General features: G+C 44.8%; 1 protein-coding gene across 1 annotated transcript in view; it reads left to right on the top strand.

Moving 5' to 3' along the window:
• Nucleotides 1-21,126, top strand: part of LOC144827705 (sodium/hydrogen exchanger 2-like) — a 621,902-nt gene that overhangs the window by 139,217 nt on the left and 461,559 nt on the right. Inside the window, exon 3 of the mRNA XM_078685917.1 lies at nt 10,447-10,697. Within this exon, the coding sequence (XP_078542043.1) occupies nt 10,447-10,697 (251 nt within the window). The remainder of the gene's footprint in view (nt 1-10,446; nt 10,698-21,126) is intronic.

Below are 21,126 nucleotides of genomic sequence, written 5' to 3'. Positions count from 1 at the left end.
TTTTTAAACACGCCTAAAGCCTGCCATTGCAGCCCTCTGGGTATGCATTCACACCTATGAGGTTTTTAAAATGTGTCAAGCCTGCCATTGCAGTCTTGTGTGTGCGTAATTGCATTTATGCTCAGGCTAGCCTTTCTAAACCACTGGCCAACTCTGAGGAGACCTTTCACTACTACTAGGGCACCCCTGGGGTAAGTCTTAAGGGGTGAAGCAAATGGTAGGTGAACGGCAGTGTAGCCTGCCAGGAAGTACTATCTAAGAGGTTTTCTCTTCCAATAAGATAACATAGGAGAATGGTTGAAATTACTTCAAGCTGCAATAGTGGCTTACAGTGGAGCAGCCTCATAATGTTTCCTATCATTAAATTCATAATGACAGGCCCTCTCCTGCGGTAAAGAGGGATTTGTCATTAATAGCTTAGAAATGCCACTTCTAGAAAGCGCCCATTTCTATACTCTAAAACTCTTTGTGTCCTTGTATAGTTTGACTCCAGCCCACACTGGAGGCTGGTGGAGCACATATGTGCATTCCCCAGAGACAGCTATAAACATTGGGCATGCAACTGGAACGACGGACCTCTGCCCTCATAGGGTCTGGTTGGATAGATTGGAGGGAGATGTTTTGAAACTTGGCCTCTGGGAAGCCTGATCATAGCCCCACTAAAGATTAAGATCAGCATTCCATGGCCCCATGGCAGACAGGACTAAAATGTAGGGCAGATGTCTGTAGTTCAAATGGCAACCTTCTGAACCACCCCCAAAGACACACTAAAGTATAACTACTGGTGCCATACTTCAGCAGGATAGAAATACACTTGCAGGGTTGTGGGACCGGAGATCATGGAACAGTGTGGTGCACAATGCCAGAGGAATCTGTTGTGCATAAGGGGGATTACTAACAGTGGAAGGGACCATGCACCGTTCCTGAATAGTGGGCTGACTACCTGCTGCTATGTGGCACTCTGAAGTGTGCTCCCAAAGTGGTTGTTGACTTGGCCCCTGTTCTCTTGTGGAGGTCAGAGGGACATCAAAGACCTCCCGCGAGGGAACCACACCATCTACTTGTGACACCTGAGGAGCGGTGCCCTCTTAAGTACCCACATCGCAAACTGGTAGCACGGCATGAGCGTGAAAGTAAGTATTGTGCCTGGAGACTAGATTGCCTTGTGCGGAGCCCCAAACATATTGCCCACATCCAAGGAGTGTGGCCCCTGCGTCATGGGGCCTCAACACTTATAAGCATCTTGGTGGTGGTGAGATAATTCACCAGTTGCAGGACCCCACGTGGCACGCTTCGTCGATCATGGTGCATCTCTCTCTTGTGACACACTGACTGCATGGTCATTGCATGCGGTGTCCTATTCGCTGGTTGCGACCTTCGTAGGTGAGGGCGTACCCATAGTAGTGACTCATTCTACCTTGTGTGGCACTGCTGAACTTGTGCCTGTGTGTGTTACCGGAATTGTCTGGTGTGACCCTTATCAGCATGCACTAGACGTTGGGCCTCATTTCCAGGGAGGTACAGAATTTGCAACTCTTCATTGTGTGTGACTAGCATTGTCTGGTGTGACCCAGATCAATGCTCACCAGACAATGTGCCTTATTTCCAGGGAGACACTGAGTGTGCGACCCTTCATTGTGTGTGACCAGAACAGTCTGATGCGACTCGTATCAATGTGCACCAGATGTTGTTCCTCGTTTCCATGGAGGTGTGGATGAGCAGATTTGTGTTCTGTGGTGCATGGATTGCCTGGGTGCTACTTTGATCGACATGTGTCTAACAGAGAGTCTTCTTCTTCCAAGATGTTTCCCTGCTTCATCCCCCACTTATTCCTTTTGTGCCTACTCCTCACCCTGCCCGATAACTTCATGTTGCCAGGTAGTATTATACAGATCAGGCTTGAGTGGAGAGAGTAATTGACTGGACTAAGGAACGCTTCAGTGAGCGATTGGTAGCAGGTCAAGAGACTCTGTGACTCCCCTGTGCTTCGCAGAACTGGCATGGTGCCGGAAGGTACAGTGTGGAACTCCTGATTGAACAACTGTTGCCCTCAGCCAACTTCTGCTCCACATACCATGGATGAACTACCCAAGTAGTGGCCAAGCCCCCATTTGTTGACTGCTGCCTAATTAGCCCTGCTACCTACCTCCACCTTCTTCCATGGGACCCTGACTAAGTGTGACTCTGGCCGAGATCGCCCTAGTATCGGGGGAGGTTTTTCTTATCTCCAGGCTGTGGGGTTAGCTGAATCGTGGAGGAGGGCTTGGGCCACGAGGTCTGCATGGGCATTATCAACTGACCTGCTGGATATCAGTGGCACCACATTGCAGTGCTGTGTACGTGTGCGAGTGTGCTCCATATGGACCTGCCTGATATCTGTGGCACCGTGTATCAGTGCTGAGTGAGTGTGTGGGAGTGACTGCCTGTTATTAATTACGCCGCATGGTGGTATTGCTTTACACGTTGACTCCCTGCCAAAAGAATACTATGTTTGACATTGGTTTTTACCAGTGCGACCTTGGCCTACAGTGCTGTTTAAAAGTGTTGTTATTATCTGTGTGTACACATTTCTGATGTCATTGTGATCTGGGGTGCACCCTGTAAGTGTGTAGTATGTATTATATTAATTTTCTGGGTGGGCCTCATTCTGATAATGTTTCACACCTCATAATGGTGCAGGGGGGGATAAAATATGATCTTTCCCAAGTGTGCATGTTACTGATGTCATTTTAACATGGTTGGGCCTCGTTCTGATAGTGATATTTCCAAATGTGATTTAAGCCCAGAAAAACATGATGTTCATGTTGTGATAGCTAATGTGTGTGTTGAATACAAACTTTATCTACATACATGACGTGTGAAGTCTCTTTTGTTGACACAGTGCATGTATGGTATAAGAGTACTGTGACAATACTTCACACATTGCCTCTGTGATAAGTCTGACTACTCAGTGCCAAGCTACCCAAGGATGAGCGCAAGCTATACAGTGAGTGTAATCACCCACCCCTGATGGGAGTGGTAGGTTTTGCCTGGCTAGGGCCTCGCCTCAGCCACTACATGCCAGTTCTAACTCTGGGCAATACTAAAAGAGAGATCATGATATAGCCGCTGGCAGACATTCTCACTCAAACACTGGACAACATGAAACAATTATGACAGTGACATGATAGCATAGGTAGCCCAGGCAAGCAGCAGCAGGTGTCAGGACATGATATTTACCCTTTTGGCTGTGGAATAACGTCCTTTGACCTTAGCAACTTTTGGCTTAACCTGTTTTTATGCAAAAGACTTACGTCAATAGCATTAAAAATAAATCACAAAATCTCGAAAATAAACATCCAATTCATCACACTTGAGTTGCATTTCTATAGGGAATTAAAAATAGCTATGTAACGTTTTCCATACAGATTTTACTACCACCTTTAGGACATGAAACATTACCATGCAGGTAAGTATATATATTTTTTGTACATATTTTTAATGCCATTTAAAAAAAAAAAGGATATTTCAGGGTTAGTTGATATTTCTTTTAGAGTTAAGGGGAGGGTGCAGGTAAAGGGAGGGGCGTTTTTTTAAAGAGTTCAGCTGTGTGTGGTAATAAAGTGATGTAATTTTTTTTTAGGGTTCTAGGGCTAGTAGAAGTAAGGGGTAAGGGTTTTTAGGGTACAGGTGTTGGTAGAGCTAAAGGGGGTAAGATTTCTTTATGGTTCAGGGGCCGGTAGAGGTAAAAGGAGGTAAGAATTTTTTTCGGGTTTAAGGACGTCTAGAGGAAAAGGAGGTAAGGTATTTTTATGGTTCAAGGGCAGATAGACGCTGAAGGGAAAGAGGATTTTAGGGTTCATGGACAGAGAGAGGTAAAGAGGTAAGGGGTGTTTATGGTTCAGGGGAGGGTAAAGGTAAAGGTAAAGGGAGTAAGGGTTTTTACTGTTCAGGGAGAGGTAAACAGATATAAGGGGTTTCAGGGATCAGGGCGGATAGCGGTAAAGGGACGTATTTTCTTTTTTTCTGGAGTAAAAAATATTATATATATTATACATATATCAGAGCCTTTTTCAGAGGGACATGGGGCACGGAGGGGCTACTGGGCCCAGCCGTGGAGGTTGAGGCCTTGTTCTTTTATTGAGACTTACATCTTCCCAGTGTGGCTGTCCTGTGTGAAGTATTCTATTTATATCCCCTGAAGGGTCAAGTAAAGGTCCTCTCCCACCAACAGCAACGTTTCAGTGATCCCTTTCAGCCTCTCCCCCATCTTTCACAGGCCTTCCCCCTGAAGGCCTATTGGAAGGTACCAGGATGCCACTATCAACCATTCTCTGTTCCACCTGCCTTCCACAGCTGCCCAACAAGCCAAGGGGTCCACCCATGTTTTCACCACCAGGAAGGGAAGGGTTCTACGGGCAAGTATTCCCATCCCTAAAGATCCTGCTGAATAGCCCATATGAACCATGGTTTTATAGCGACCCCTCCCCAAGGACCCACAGTTGTTGCCTGACAAATGTGTTTCCTGGAGAAGTATAAGTTCTGGGGAAGGGCGGGCAAAGTATTTGAGCAACACCCCCTTTTCAATTTATTCCTGAAGCCATTTACATTCCAGGACCTCCTTTAGTGTTTGAGATGCATTCTTGAGTACAATTGAGGATTTTCTTGGGCCCCTTCCCTGTTTAATGATCAGTCCATTCTGTCGCAGTCATGCCCCCATCCCCACTCTATCCTCCCTCTATATCAGCTCATATTGGGAGCTAAAATCTACCTGCCTCCTCAATGCCGGAGGTGCCTGTCGCCTTCCCCAACTTACATCGTGCAATACCAACTAAATTTACAGTTCCAAAGTACAGTCTCACAAGGGCTAGTACATGTTGGCATATTATAGGACAGCCAGTTGGCATAACAGTGAGGGCTGCATCACCTTCTCAGCGACTGTGCCGAACCCACTTGTTGCAACCTCCTTCCTTTTCTTCATACAAACACATACGTGGTGATAGGGTGACCCTGGGGGAACAACTCCTTCTGAGTCCACCCCAGAGGCGGATTTGCACTCATCCAATTTCCCAGAGTCTCTGTTTACTGCCTCCCAATGATTTTGCGAGCTCAGTGATTCACCTCGCTGCAGTTCCGCCACCACCTTGTCCCTTTATGTCTGTGCCTCAACCTGGGAGGCAGTCGCTTTAGGACACCAGTGCAGTCTGTTCTGGGATCTTTGTGGGAAACAACCATTACAACGCAGTCATTACATCGCACTAGCTTTACAACGCAGCTGTTACAACACAACTGCCTTTACATTGCATGCCATTACAACGCATGCTATTACCACGCGTGTCACTACAACACATGCCTTTACAACGCATACCATTACAACGCATGCCATTACAACGCATTATAAGGTAAGTAATGGGGATTTTTTTGTTTCAGAATGGTTATGGGTTTTGAGGTACAGGGTGATAGTCATGTTTACCCCTACTCTATCCAACACTTACCCTACTATTGCACTGACTGGAGTGGGAATAGTACATTTTACCACTATACTATCCAACATTTACCCCACTGTTGCCCCAAAAGTATTATGCGTTGTAATGGTATGCGTTGGAATGGCATGTGTTGTAATGTTAGTTGAGATATAAAAACCGGTTTGTAAAGGCATGGGTTGTAATTGTTTGCATTGTAACATCATATATTCAATTGCTGTGTGTGCCATTGACTGGATCGGTCATTGTCCCATGACTCAGGTTTTGGATGGCCCCTACCCTCCAACTAATCCCACACATCGGATGCCGTTACGAAGAAGTGGGCCTCTGAGTTTTTTGTGATGAGAAGATGCACTGGAAAGAGCAAGGCTTATTTGATGCTGAGGTGGCGAGATGTTTCTTCACTGTCAGAAGCGTTTCACTCTGACGTTGCACTGTGATGGTATAACCTGGGTAAATACTAACTGGGCTCCCTCCAATTTGCCAGGGCCCATGAGAGCATGCATGCTGTCAAATAATGTGTATATCTCTAAAGTTCAGCATACTTGCGGTTGTAGGTCTGGGGTGCGCCCCTGGTGCAGCGGGCCATCCCAGGTTCCTGTGTGCTCATTCCACGGTGTAGAGGTTAGAGACCTTCCCTTCCAGCACAGTCAATGTCAACCACAACTCAATGCAGGGGCCATCCTCTTTTTCAGGCACCCCCACTAGGCGGATGTTGTTGCATTGGGATCAACCTTCTGTCTCCTCTAGTCTTGCTGCGAGAGAGTCCACCACCATCTGCAGGTTATGCAGCATAGGCTTAGGGTCCATGGCTGTCGGCCTCAGTTGTGCAAACTTGGATTCTGCAGCGGCCGGTAGAGCGCACATTCACCAAACGGTTTCTTGGCGCTGAGGGACAGGAGGAGAGAGAGGCGCAGCAAGGAACTAGATTAGATCACTATCCAACAGTTTCTTATGGACTGCACACAGCAGGCAGACATCGACAACTAGCACTTCTATCTTTATCTATATGATGTCTTGGTGTCTTGGATTGGCGCTAGTATCTAGGTCATGTAAGCCTTCAAGTCTGGCATGGCCCCCTTCATGCACTGGCCATTTGACTGGACCACCCTCCAATCCTCCCTTGGCTGCAGAGCTTATTGCAGACCATCTCGATGCCATGGATGGCTACAAGTCTCTAGCTCGACCCCACTCCCTCCTTCCCTTCATATCCCTGCTGGTGTGTGGCCCAGGGATGTGGAAGACGGCACCAGTAGTCCTACCGCCTCAATGTCCAATCGAGGGGGCTCATATGGGGGAGGTCCTCCTGTGGTCACTTCTTCAGGCAGAAGGTGTCCAGGGGGAGCCTCCCTTGCTCTCACCCCCTTGCTTAGCTGCGTCAATATCTCCTCGCATTTGCACAGTACCCCCTTGCACTGCTACTCACCCCTCTTGTGGGGGGATAGGTGATGCTCCCCACAGAGGCTTGCATCCCTCAATCCAAGTTGGAGGCGGCTTCCAGCCTCAATTACAGCAGGGATTATTGGCCTTCCACCCCCAATAGGGCCTGCTCCTACACCTCTGCTCCTGCCCTGTCTGTATCCAATTCTATGTGTGATGGTGAAGCTTCACTCTACAGAAGCCCTCCTCTCACTCCTCACAAGCCTATGGCACACTCCACATGGGCATCAGGTCAGCAGCCAGTCCCGGCGGGCTGGGTTTCTTCCTGTTTTGCAGTCTGTTTCCACCTAGAGCTGCAATGTGTGTTCTCAGGCCTGAGCATGAGCAGCCAATGTCTATGGCCTCCAGCCTGCTGCGCCTACTGCCCTCTGGTCTATAACAGTTCCAACATCCACCAGGAGGCAATGCCCCTCTCAGTCATTTGTGGGGCCCAGAAAGGTCTTCTCCGCCCCTGAAACCACCGCCACCTCTCGCACCGACTCGGCTGTCTGCTCAGGCTGCCTTGGCAGCCACCATTACTGTTGCTGTTTTCCACTGGATCGATCCCTGCCTCTGCCACCATCATGCCACAAACCAGCCACTAGGAGCTGCCGCCCCAGTCTGCATCTTGGGCAACCACTCTCCAGCTAGTGGGAGCCACAAGGCACAAGGGAGGTACAGGATAATCTCACCAGTGGAGCCTCAGCTCTGGTGCCTGGAAACTATGAGTTGCCTCACCCCATCCACTTTATCTTGTATGGGTTCATTGAGAGGACTCTCAACCTTCTCTCACCAAACTCAAGGGACCTACTACAGGGTGTCCAAAGAGCAGTTCAAAACGACTGTAACATATTCCTTTTTGAGGAACCTCCCTGTATGCAAACAGGAGGCATAGCAGGAGAATATCCCACCTCCTGCCCTGGCTACTTACAGTCATAGCACAGCACAAATTTTGTAGAGTGAAAGTTCTTTCCCAGGTGAATGGGATATGGCTCTGGGCTCTGCCTCTTTAGGCTTGACCCTATCTTTCCCCTGAAGGGGGGCCTGTCCCCTTTTTTTGTGAACTTTGGACTTTGTGGGCCCCCTAGTGCTTACCCATTCATCAGCTATCTTTCACAGCTCTTTAGGGCTAGATAACTTAGAATCTAACAGATTCTGGTGTAACACTATGATGAGCAAAACGCACCAAAGAGTTCCAGAGATATAGATTTTCAAAAAAACTTAAATCTCAGCTTTTTAATCTCAAGCGTGAACAAGTATTGGTAACTGTAAAGTTTGAACATTAGGAAAGTTTGAAAGAATTGTGTTTGGCTACTCCTGCCTGGACCGGGAGACCAATTATGACAGGGAGAAGGTCATGGAGGCCAGTAAGGAATATTTGGACAGTTACTTAGTCACCAAGGCAGTCTTAAGTCCAGTCCCACAATTTACATCAAAACCTCAATGCACTTCAATGGAGTGGTGCCCTGTGCTGAGGCTAGAGGATGCTGAAAGATGCTCTGGGCTACTGGTCTCCAGTCACAGCAGGTTCGCTGGCTTCTTTTGTTGAGGGCTAGTGTCCTTCTTTGGTGACCAGTCCTCACTCTGGTGTCTTTCCTGGATCTGGCAAACTAGGGAGAAACTTTTGAGTCCTGAAGGGAGGTCTTCTTGTCTGCACATCGGCAATCAGCTGTGATTCCTTGCAATTGGCTACTGACTAGCCAGGATGGGCAACTTTAACTTTTACGACCCTGGTGCTGGAACAGGGGGTCAGCCAACTGACCCTTAATTTCACCTTTTCATCTGGGACTCTGGAGGAACTTTTCCAAGAACCAGGCACCACAGGCCTCACTAACCCAAGGAGCAGCAGGTGCAGTCTCCAGCAGTTTGTGAAGCCTCTCTTGCTGGCTCTAGCAGTCTTTAATCAGTTCTTTCTCCAGTCCAGATGCGATCCAAGGTTCAGGGTGCCAGGGGTGCCATATTTTTGCCAAGAAGGTGCCCTAGGGTGATGATGAGGTCAGTAGTCAATGGGCTACCAGGATCCTTTCTGCCTTGTGACTTTGGGCTATGTGTGAAATCTAACAATACCATAGTGCACTATTCTGCCCACTCTCAAGATGACTGAACCCTTCCTAGTTTGTGAGGAGCTTGGTATGCCCCCCCAGAGGAGTGCCTATCTGGAGGCTACTTGGCCAAGAAAGAACGGTTTGGCTGCTGGTTTCCCCACCCTTTTCCTGCTGTCAACCCATCTTCCTGAACAAAGGGGCAGCCCTTCTCAAGTGTGATTGTCATATGCCCACTAAGGTGGCTTCTCTTTTGAAGCTCGCCTTTTAGGCCAACACCCAGTGTGGCTTCATGCAAAGGGGAGGTAACACTCTGTGGCAGGCCTCTATTCTTCCTAAGTCTGGAAGTTGCTCACACCTCTCCCTGGGAGGGCAGATAACACAACTGTCTGGTGGCTAGCAGCTGCAAAAGGCCACCGGAAAAACTGGGTAACAGAATGGCAACTTAATAAAAACTGTCTTTTCTTTAAAGTGACATTAAATTTGACTTGGACATCAAGTCGGTTTTAATGCCACAATTAATTTGATACCTTGAAGTACCACTCTGTACTAGCCAATGTGGCTACTAGCTTTTCCACATGAAAATGACAATTTGGAGTTTTACTGATCGGACATATTAAAGTACATATCCCACTTAATAATATGCTGTTACCTGCCTTAGGGCTCGTTAGGCCTTCCTTAGGGGAGACATATATATTGAAAATGGAAGTGGGGTTTTGTCATTGGTTTAAATGGTGAAGTCGAACTAGCAGTTTAAAACTGCTCTTCCAGGCTGCAGTGGCAGCCTGGGAGCCATTTTGTACTTTTTCACATGTAGGGTGAGTGGCACAATGCATGCTGCAGCCCTGGTTGGGTGTTCTAACTTATATGCCCTCTGTATGCTTGGTACCATGTGCTAGGGACTTATAAGTAAGTCAGCTAATGCTGATTGGGTACAACCAATTCAACATACATGTTGTAAGGGGGCAGAACATTGGCACTTAGGTCTGGGTAGCAGGCCGCAGTGCACTCTGAGTCAAAAAACCTGCAGCATTAGTCCAAAACTTTGGGGGTGATCAGGCAAAAGGAGGCAATTCCTTACAATTACCAATCTAGACATTATGCAGATGTATTATTTTATCAAATCGTTACGAGTTAATATGGTTGTTCTTTTTTTTAATAATATTCAGTCTGTGGACAGTGATACGCAATCGTAACAGTGGGCAACCAGGCCATGTGTTTCTCTATAAGATTTACCAAAAGTAGAAATGTAGCATATATGCATTCCATACATAAAGTAATCCTTCCTGCTACTTTTTCCATTGTTGACAAAGCCAATAGGGCTAATTTTGTTATGATAAACAACATTTAGGCATGAAACATATCTAAACAGCGTTTGTGAATGGCAGTGTTCACGTGTGTTGGCACATTAAAGCCAGGCCCATGAATTTTGCTAGTGCTTGTTGCTATTGTGCTTGGCTTTAAGCCAAGAGGCAGAAATCAGCTGCACACCAAATGCTCTTTCTCGTTTCTCTTTCCACCAGGTGCTGTACAAGATCTTTGAAAACTTCAGTAAAATGCCTGAAATTCTAATTGTGGACATATTGGCTGGAGTAGGGAAGTTTTTCGTGGTCGGCCTGGGTGGTATATTTGTCGGCCTTGTGTTTGGACTCGTTGCTGCCTTGACCACCCGCTTTACCAAGAACATCCGGGTCATTGAACCCCTGTTCGTGTTCCTGTACAGTTACCTGTCCTACCTCACTGCAGAGATGTTCCACCTCTCTGGCATTGTCGCGTAAGTATTTTCTAAATTGTGTATCATACATTTATGTTTTTTTATTTCACCACTAACAATGAGTGAACACGCATTATATAGGAAGTGGGCGCTAGTCTTCAACCTGAAGAGAGTAGAATGCTGTGGTGAACACCTTACATTTGTAAAACCCTTGAAAAGTCAAATTAAAAGAGAAATCACACAAAACAGACTGCACAATTACGCATAAATAAACGCAGATGTTATTCCGCGTGAATTCAGGCGCCCAAAAGATTAGGAGCACAATGGAAGGGAGCTGCGGATCGCTCCATGAAACAGATGGAATCTGACTCATATGTTTGTTGAAAGATCATTGAATGCAAGTTGATAAGAATAGAAATGCCTTTCACTTGGCTGGAACGCTCCAGATGAGACTAGATGAGGCGGCCAGCAGTTCAGCTTGGGTTGTTTGAATAGATAGCCCGTGCTGTTATTTTTGGGAAGACTCTATCAGGTGCACTCAAAGTATATGCAGACATGAAGCATTCTCCTACAGCCACTGCTGAAGTGTCAGATACGTCAGTTCCTGTCTGGTTTGACTGGCATTGCCCTTTAAACAATGGACCTGAACGCCCTGTCTGGCTGAGCTTGCCAACCTCGCTAAATAAGGGTTCTTACCGTATGTGGCACATTGTTAGCTAACGTTAAAGGCAACCAAGTAAATTTCCCGCGGGATTACATTTTTAGTAATGAAAATCCGTATCAGTGGCACCATTTTTAATAAGCATTTGCCATGCAATAGGTCTTGCATTTGTGAGAGTTAGGGCTATTGGCGTTGTAAAGGATAATTCGCATTTGCAGCACGTGCACCGCAGAAAACAAAAATGATAGTTTTAGACATGGTAATTTAATGGACATCAAATTTAGTAACATTAAGGTACCCAAAGCTTGGTAGAGTAATATTTAGGAGATCATCTCTCAAGACATTATACATGACACTCCTGATTACAAAGTGAGAGGGAAGTACTGGCACTCATCATCATCATCAAATTAAGTGCATACAGCCATGCGAAACAGATCGCCGAACTAAGCACATGCTGCAAAAGCCCTGCGGCACCTACATGCCACAAGAGCCAGATGAACGTAATGGCAAGTCAACTATCAGTAATACAAAAACTATACTTATTAGCGTTACCATGAATCGAAGGCATAACAGCACAGAAGGCTATCAACACATTCAAACCACTGAAATTCACTTAAAAGCTGAATACACAACAATTCATATGATACGACGCCGTTTTTTAAAGTCAGAAGAAAGTTGCCATCTGGAATATCTTCTCCACAATGTCAAGCGCACAAGTTCACTTTTAAACTGTTAACTGCAGGTTGCACTGCCAGTTCTGGATTTAGAACTAGTGGGTGTAAATAGTGTAGCACCAATCTACTGAAACTGTAATATAGGTAATAAGGTAAATCTCTAAGGATAGGAGGTCCTACCTGTAACATTTTAATATGCCAATACAGATACAGACAGGCAACCAACCCTGACTCGCAAATGTCCCCGGTGAGGGAAGGGCAGGACAGGAATGCTGATCACGGTGGCAATGGGAGCAGGCTAAAGGTGATGCGGTAAAGGTAGCCAATGTAATAACCTGACCTTTACTGCTGACTATAAGCGGCGTGACCAACCTAGCAGACGTCTTCAGTCTGGCATCCAAAGTGTTATTTAACTGCAGCAGCGAGTAATAACCCCCATGACATGCAGTTGTTATATGCTAGACATTCGCTGCATGATAAGAGTTAAGCCCATGAAGTCTGCTTCTCAGGCAATCTACTGGAAACGTTAAAACATAGAGTCAACATAAAACCACAGTACTAGCCATAAAAAAAACATAACTAACGACATGTACTAAGGAAAATGAGGAAGCAAGACAGGTCAAGCACTTGAAAGTAATGACAGCTCTGGAAAGGTGTGAAGAATGTAATTTTCCCATACTTGGTAATCATTCAGTGACAAAATGCACCATCTATAGATGTTTGATGGCTTATTTGAATTAACCCGACATTCAGTGAGAGGAATACAGGAACAAACATGAAGGACACCTACCATCACCAGGCGGCTTCCTCTGTCCACCAGTGACCCCGCCATTTCAAGTGCTGCGGAGCGGTGTTGTGGGAGGCTTATCAGCTGCTGCAGGGCAAGGGTGGAGGTGGGGCATTCAAACGCTTTACATGACCAGTAGATTACAGTACACAAGGTCAGGGTTTTTTGGGGGGAATGGGGACATTGATTGATTCACTCCGAATCACAGGATGTTGATTCTCTGTTCCAAAATGAAAACTCTGACCGTTAGGCCACATTAGGAATTTGTATACTGATGTGATGAACACTGGTGTATATTGTACATTAAACTGTATTTCTGTATTACATTTAAGTATCAACGGTCAAATATTTGATAAACTATAAATGTAAAAAAAGACAAATGCTACAACATAATGAGCTCAAGCGTTAACGTTACCTCAGCATGTCTTAAATGTATTTCAGCGGTTTGCACAATTATTTTAACTTCCACACACACCTTTAGGGCCTCATTATGATTGCGGTGAATCCGCATACTCCGGGCCGGCGGAAGCCACCGCCGGCCCGGAGTATGCGGATTCACCGCCGCAGCCACATAGAACACCCTCCGCCAGATTAGGATGGTGGTGGGATTGCGGTTGGACCAGCAGCGGACAGCAGGTCCGTCCGCCGCTGATCCGCGGGGTGGGGAGGGCAATTTGGTGACGGTGTCTGCAAGACACCGTCAGCCAAATTAGGATTTGCACGGAGACATGCTTTTCCGCGGCGGCTTTTCCGCTGTGGAAAAGCATGTGGACTTTGGCTTTTGGGGGCCCGTTGCGGGCCCCCAGGGTGTCGGGCGGTGCACATGGGGGGTACCTAGAGTACCCCCCAACATTTACATGCACAAAGCGGTAGGCACAAAGCGGTGCCTGCCGCTTTGTGCATGTAAATGTAATACATGCATTTTTAACATTGCGGTGAGTGCTGCTTGAAGCAGCACCCGCTGCAATGTTATTAATACAGGATGTGACCGCCACCCTGGCGGTCACATCGTAATTTGCACGGAGGGACCGACGCTGCCCCTGCGGACGGTCCCTCCTACTCTATGGTGGCGGACGGACTCAGGTCCGTCCGCCATCATAATCGGCCCCTTAGTTGGGAGACGGTGCGGATTTCCAAACTCTAGCGACAGGAGGGGATTTCCACATGCCCTACTGTGGTAGCATGGAAATCAGAAGGATTCACACAGGACACCTACCTCTGAGCAGCAACCCACCACCAGGACATGTTGCTATTGTGTGCTGTGGCCAGGGGTTTCTATAACACGGGCGCAGCTTCAGCTCCTCTCCCTGCTTGCTGGCTGGACAGCCAAATGACACAGCACAGCCATCGGGATACTAAGTAGAAACATATATAAACATAGAAGACAGCAAAATTATACAATTGGACTGATGGGCAATATTATGATGTTGCGCTGATTTCAAACAGTTAGCCGTCTTTATTCATCAGTATAACCAACAATTGTAGCCCCTAATTGTTTTCCAAATAAGATGGCTGCATGAGGTCATATATTATAGTATTTATACATGCAGGGCTTTTGCGAATCCACCTTCTATGTATATATACGTTTCTGCTCAGTGTCTTGATGGCTGTGCTGCACTTCCTATTGTCCCTGTCCTCCCTTACGGTGGACCCACATAGTTTTTCAAAATGTTGCCACCACATTGCCTGATCAGATCAAATAATGTCTTAAGCTTTCACATACATACAATTACATTCAATGCTTGTGCAATCCTTGAGCCCTGGGAATCAATGGAGGCAGTAGTAGTTCATGCAGCAGAGCAAAATAACAATTGCCACCTCCTCTTCCTGTGCTTCTGGAGCCCTCCCCTTGGTCCTAGGGATGTTCATATTTGCGTGAACTCAGATGGCCATAGAGACCAAAATATATACATACATATAGTCTATTTTATTAATTCTTATCTGAGGAAACAAGAAATACAAGATCCTTTTCCGTCCTTCACCCATGTCTTGTGCAACTAGATTCCACAATCTAGACCGCTTTCGCAGTTCCATAGTGGCAGTTCATGGACAGTCCAAATGGGGAACAAGTGAAGTTCCGTTTTCCCTCTTTTGCCTACCTCCAACATGGCCCCTGTCAGTACGCTTCATAGCAGTATATGCCTGGGACTGAAAGTAAATTACTGCGATAGTGGCTCAAACATGATCAGGAGTAAGTAACATTGGATGTTGATGTACAGTTATTGAAAAGTACAACAACTTATGTAAATAGCAGCATGTGCAAGAAAAACTAGGAAAACATGATGTTACCTTAAGGGTTACATTTGCTGATAGTTAAAATATGTTTACAGTAATTAAAAATAGTGGTGGGCGAGTCACACAGTGTTGAACGAGGCGCAGTCACAATACAGCACGCCGCGCTGCACAGTGTAGAAGAAAATAAAATAAAGTTCAGCTGAAGTAGTCTGTCTTTTCTTCGTGCACCGCGGGCAGCACCTGCTCGGAAGCATGTCATGTTTATAAATCCAACATGGCTGCTGTTGTTCAAACCTGAAAGCGGGTGCCATGCTGAAACAAAGCATGGTGCCTGTGTACAAAAAACATGTGCGTGGCTGCAAGTTAAGCGGGCGTCATGGTAATAAACAAGTAGTCCCCAAAGAAATACATAAAGACCTGCAGTGTAAGGAAACTGTAGTTGGCCGGTGCTCCTGGCCTAAAAACGAAAGAGATGTATCAGTAGCACCAGCCAATAAGGAGCCAGGAAATAAAGAGAGATGGAGGAATGAACCAATGGCAAGCAGCAGGTGGGATTACTCTCTGTAGAGTGAATACAGCAGGTCTTGCAGACAGCGCATGCGGCTGATGCGCGACCTAAAAAAGGGCATTAGGTTTAGCTTTAACATATTTTGAAGCTCTAACCCACAACTGTGCTGCCTTGACAGCACTAACAGACTGTCATGTCGCATCAGTAACATGAAGTGACAAAACTGTGTCTGGTTACTCAACTATCTGCATACGCCCGGGCATTGCTGATAATAGAGCTCACATTTGGACGAGCGGCTCAGTCGAGAGCACTGTGCCCATTCTGTGCTGTACTTTATAGAGATACATTGCTTATTGACCACTGCTTTTGTGTCTAAGATTATAAAGGTTTATTTTTGGTCAGTAATTTTCCTGAATAAAGAGATTCCTTTGAGGCAGGTGGAAAAAATACTCACTCACACAAAAATAACATTAAAGCATTTTAAAAGTGCTACCCTTTTCTCAGTGTTACACATTTTAAGCTTCCTCTCTACTCTGTTAAATAAAGTCTTAGTATTGCAATCTACATACTGAGGAGATAGCGCCACCAGAACATCACTTTGCATGACATTCTAGTGGCACTATGCCCTTCTCCATATTTACAAAGCGCCGGTAAGCCACTTTGAGTGACTAAACATTGTCTTGTAAATACTGCCCCTTTACACGTATTAGTTTGCATGAAAGGGGCTTGCAATGGGTGTTGCTGTAGGCATTCCACCGGAACACCCATTGCATTTTCATGCTGCCCCAGATTTACAAGGATGTGTAAATCTGAGACAGCGCCAAAAAATAACACCATGCAATAGCAGGATTTAGAATGGCGCAATGAGGAGAAATATTTTTATTTCTTCTGGTTTTTGCTTCTTCTATGTGCGTTGCATTCTGCAGCACACATACAAAGAGCAAAATGCCATTAATGGCTATTTGTGTGCAGGAAGAGACACCGTTCTGCACATAAACAATCCACCTTTACAGTATACTGCAAGGGTGCATGCGTTGATGCGAGGCAGATCATTTTAGCACCAGAGCTAGGGAAAACACAGGGTGTGCCGTTTGTTGTAAATACGGCGCATCCCAGTGTTTTAGAATTGCCGGAGCACAGCGCTGCCAAATTGTGCACAGATCCCCACTTCATCATTTCCATACAAATATGTCCTTTTTTCCTTTTTGGGTTTGGCTGGCAAAATCCTTAGCTCTCTGACATTTCATACATGCTCAACATTAGAGCAATTTTTATGTAGTTATCATGTTTTCGGGACAATAGAGCCCCGCTGTACTAATCTACTTAGAAAATAATGTGGTAACATGATGTTGGAAAATATGCTTGTATGCACGCAGTGTACCCTGCCAGGTTTTTGGCTGTTGTCACATGTTGTCTGCCTGCATAAGACAGAGAACTGCTTTACTTGAATGCCTCTGGGGGCATCGGCCATAGACTGAAAGCTGCGGTGCACTCGCCCAATACCACTGAGCCTCGCTTCTTTTAGCAGTTATTTCAGAGGATGCATTTTGTAATATTCTCAGGTTTGTACATATGTTCCCTTGCTCCTCTGTATCTAGCTGTTCAGCCAGTGTTTGTGTTCCGGGTAGAATGTTAGTGTGATTGACATGGATGGAATGCTTGGGTGCCTGGTGTGAGTGTTGTCAGTTAGGAGATGGGCTGAGCAGCTAGTAGGCTGCTCCTGCTGAGGATGCTTGTTCCAGATCTCTGCTTCCTGTTATCTCACTTATGGACTTAATAAACTTACTATTTGTCTCAGCTACGTCCGCCTCAGCTACTTCATTACCTGAACATCTGGACTAGCATACTACACATTTGCATTAGATAATGTTTCAAGCCTGCTTTGAGATGGCATTTTCTTTGTTAATCCTATTGATATTGGCATTTATCCACTTTTCTTTGCCAAGAGATCAACTTCTGGAAAATATTTCCAAATAGGTTATTTCACTTTTTTTTCCAAAAGATCTATTTATTGGTATTTTGTCAAAACATTCAAACATATTCATCAGAAAGAAATAATGTATCCCAACGATATGATAATAATATGATTTGATCCCAAGGAACAGGAAACAACAACCTGCAGAACAGCTAACAGGGTATTCCACTCAAACGAAATGCTGTCTAATTTGACCCTTTGGGGCATATTTTCAAGGAAACTGTGGAGTGCGGGCTTAACCCAAAATTGCTTACACCGTACTCTGACAGTTTCAAAATGCAGCGATGCGCAGTATTTACAAGAATGTGGCACACCCCTGCGTTTTCCCTAGCGCTGGCACTAAATTAGATGCCTACCACCAACGCAGGTGCAAGGGTGCCAGCGTTGAAGGAAATGATTGTTCAGGAACAATCAATAATAGTGATTTGTAACCTCTATGTTAGAAGTTGCAAAATGTAATTTTTTTATGATTGTTTATGTGCAGAAAGAGACACCTTCCTGCCAAGTCGGGGGCAGCGTCAAAAAGCAATGGGTGTTGTGGTGGAACCGGACTTACCTTGGCGTTGCGTCTTTCCTCTGTATCAATGGCGTCTTTGGTGGCATCTGTTCAGCATCCTTGGTGGCTTATGCTCTGAGGGGGGGTCATATTCAGGAGTGTGATACATGTTAAACTTGCAATTACAAAGCAACACAAAAAAGGCAGTGGACACCACAACTGTTAGGTAATGCACTGTACCCCAGAGCATTCAATACTGATCTTGTTTTCTGTATTCTATTTGAAAGGCTGCTTTGTTACTTGGAGCCTTCTATTTTGGGGGATAACTGCACTATAAAAAGCAATTTACATTATGTGAGCTATGTCTGCAATGTAAAAGAAAGGACATTATATTTTTATGCTTACGAGGGTAATTATTAGGACTCTAGCATTCTATAAGCTGGGTTACAAAGTTATGTTGTGATAATTGCTCAAGCATGATGTAATGTTTTTACTTCTTATCTTTCTTAACATTCTTTTTTCATTATGCTTCCTCCACACTTGTTATTTATGTTTGTGCCTATATGACCCGCTATTTACATTTTAGGAGTCAGTTCTCTAAGCCATTTCAGGGGCAAGTGCTTGGTGACACCTAATTGATATCATTTATATTTCACAAGTGTGCCTGATCATTTCTAGAAGTCTCCACTCCTGCTCTTAGAAGTTCTGCAATTTTTCATTACCTACAACTCTCCATAGACAGGAGAGGGGAACAGTCAGGTTGATATTTCTGAGAGGCAGAGGTCATATCTAAAGGAATGTTTAAACATGTATTAAGGATCTTTTGTAATTTCCTTCATTTATGTTCTAGGTATTGAACCTGGAGACAATGTGTGAGTAGAAAAACAACAAGAGATGTCTGGGCAAAAGAACTGGTGTGTGCCTTATTGAGACTAGAAACCTAGAGGGACCATATAGCCACAACAAGAAATGACACTGAGTTGAAAAATTCCTATCAGCCGACCCTTATGGCGGAATATCATCACGTGGGATACGAATGGTGGATCCAAGTCTCGCCCAACGCATCTAATGATGATGCAGAGATGGATTACCGAAATACATTTCAAACCACAGTGTATTTCAAATGGTGCTGATGGTGTGAAGTGCTGGTGAAAATTGAGTGAAAAAGATAAAGAGTAAAATTGGCTACTAGGGCAAAAAATGTGTTTAATAAGTATTGTTCTAGTGTCAAAATTCAAATAAACGCCTGATAGTTTGAAATTATAACTATACAATGGCGCAGTGCAGTGGGGTCAACATGTTTCAGCAATATGGAACAAACTGTCAAGCTTTCTTCAGGACCAGGTAGTAATAGCAACTGCAGAAAAAGTTTTTTAGAAAAATGTGAGAATAATTATGCTCATATTGTGCAAGAACACATTAAATTACTCCTACCAGGAACTTGGATCCCAAATGTTTACTGGTGGATATTAGATTATTTGTCCTTTCCTGCAAGAGAAAAAGACAGTGCACAAAACATATAATAGACTGGTGTACAATAATCCCTCAATGATAAAAAGACCAATAAGACAACACAAACATAGCGAAGAATAATCTCCACGCTAAACAGAAGGCTCATGGTCCTCCTGGTTACTATGATACAGTTGAACAAGACATTGTCACAATGTAGTACTTACCTAGCATTATGTGGGAATTAACCTCACCTCGCCCGGCACCCGCTCGGGAAAAATGAGGCCCCGCTCTGTTAAAGTGGAAATGGAAATATGAAGAAAAAACAACCTCAAAAACCTTTCTGAGGTGTATAGATACTTTACTCCCTCATTTCCATAATATATTAACATATGCCAGTTGTTTTACACAAAAGAGACTAACCCTCAACAAACAAGAATGGCTGCAACTAAGCATGTAAAGGCAGCGTTTGATCAGAAACCCAAACAGACTCAAAAGTTAAAAACCAGACAAAAGTCTGGATATATGATTGACTACACAGAGCTATATATCATTCTCTATTAGGCTCACATGTTGAAAATACAAGTAAAAAGGAAAAAGGAGAGGTCCTTGCTAGCTCAATGACGAACTCTGCATCACAGACAGTCTGCAGAAGCCTACCTGTCCGTCGGTGCCTCACACCAGCGTCCGAGTGGGAGTGAAGGTGACGAGGTTCCGTTTCGCGCGTCTTTTTAAACTATGTGGCGATTGATTAAGTGGATGATTAATTCCACCGGCGTATAAGTAATTAGTCCGGGTGTCCGCTACTAACGCGTATTGTGATCAATCAATAACATTAGCGCTAGTCAAAGTAGCGCATGCGCAGATACCCTGTCTTTCTGCGTATGCGCGACGGACCAGTGGGCATTTTACCGCGCATGTGCAAAAGGAACAGAAATTGAATGGCCGCGTAATGCAACGAGATGCAGTATCGTTGCTGCGCCCTCGTAAATGAAACTACCAGTGGGAAATAGATTTTGTTACCACTCGATAGAAGCCGGTACTCCACTATTAAATGATACTGTTAGACACTACTACCGGAGTGGCACCCAACACAGCAAGTCAATTGCAAAGATAGGATATTTAAGATTTAAACACGCAATGCATGAATAATGACAGAGTATCTGTATAATGGCAATATATAGTATAGCGATATAGTAATACATAGACACAGTATTATAATGCCATACCTGCGTCACTTGTCATTCAGATATGTTTGAGCCAGTGTGTTCAAACAGATATATATGTATAGACATCTTGATAAATTGTTTACAGTGATGTCCAAGGTATATCATCGTTTAAGCCCTTGCTGTCACTTTTAAGATGAAAAATCCATTTTTGTTCTTTAACGAACAAAAACCTGGACACATCACTGATGTGAGGGGGAATAAAAGGATGTTCTAAAATAACCCACCTCATATCCTCTGCTGTATGTTTAGAGGTCAGAAACTGATTAGTCATTCTCGTTGATTGTTTATGGCACCGGATGGTGCTTTTATGTTCACCTATCCTCAATTTTATTTTGCGGGTGGTGTATCCAATATATCTTAAGGAACAGGGACAAGTAATCATATAAATGACTTTCTTAGTATTGCAATTTGGATGCTTTCTGAGGAGCCACGTCCTACCTGTTCCCAAGTCAACTTTGTCAGTTTTGTATGTCTG

The sequence above is a fragment of the Lissotriton helveticus genome, chromosome 4_1 (assembly GCF_964261635.1).
Source record: "Lissotriton helveticus chromosome 4_1, aLisHel1.1, whole genome shotgun sequence".
Lineage (NCBI taxonomy): Eukaryota > Metazoa > Chordata > Amphibia > Caudata > Salamandridae > Lissotriton > Lissotriton helveticus.
The sequence above is the reverse complement of the archived record's forward strand: the minus strand, read 5'-3'. Positions and strand labels throughout refer to the sequence as shown.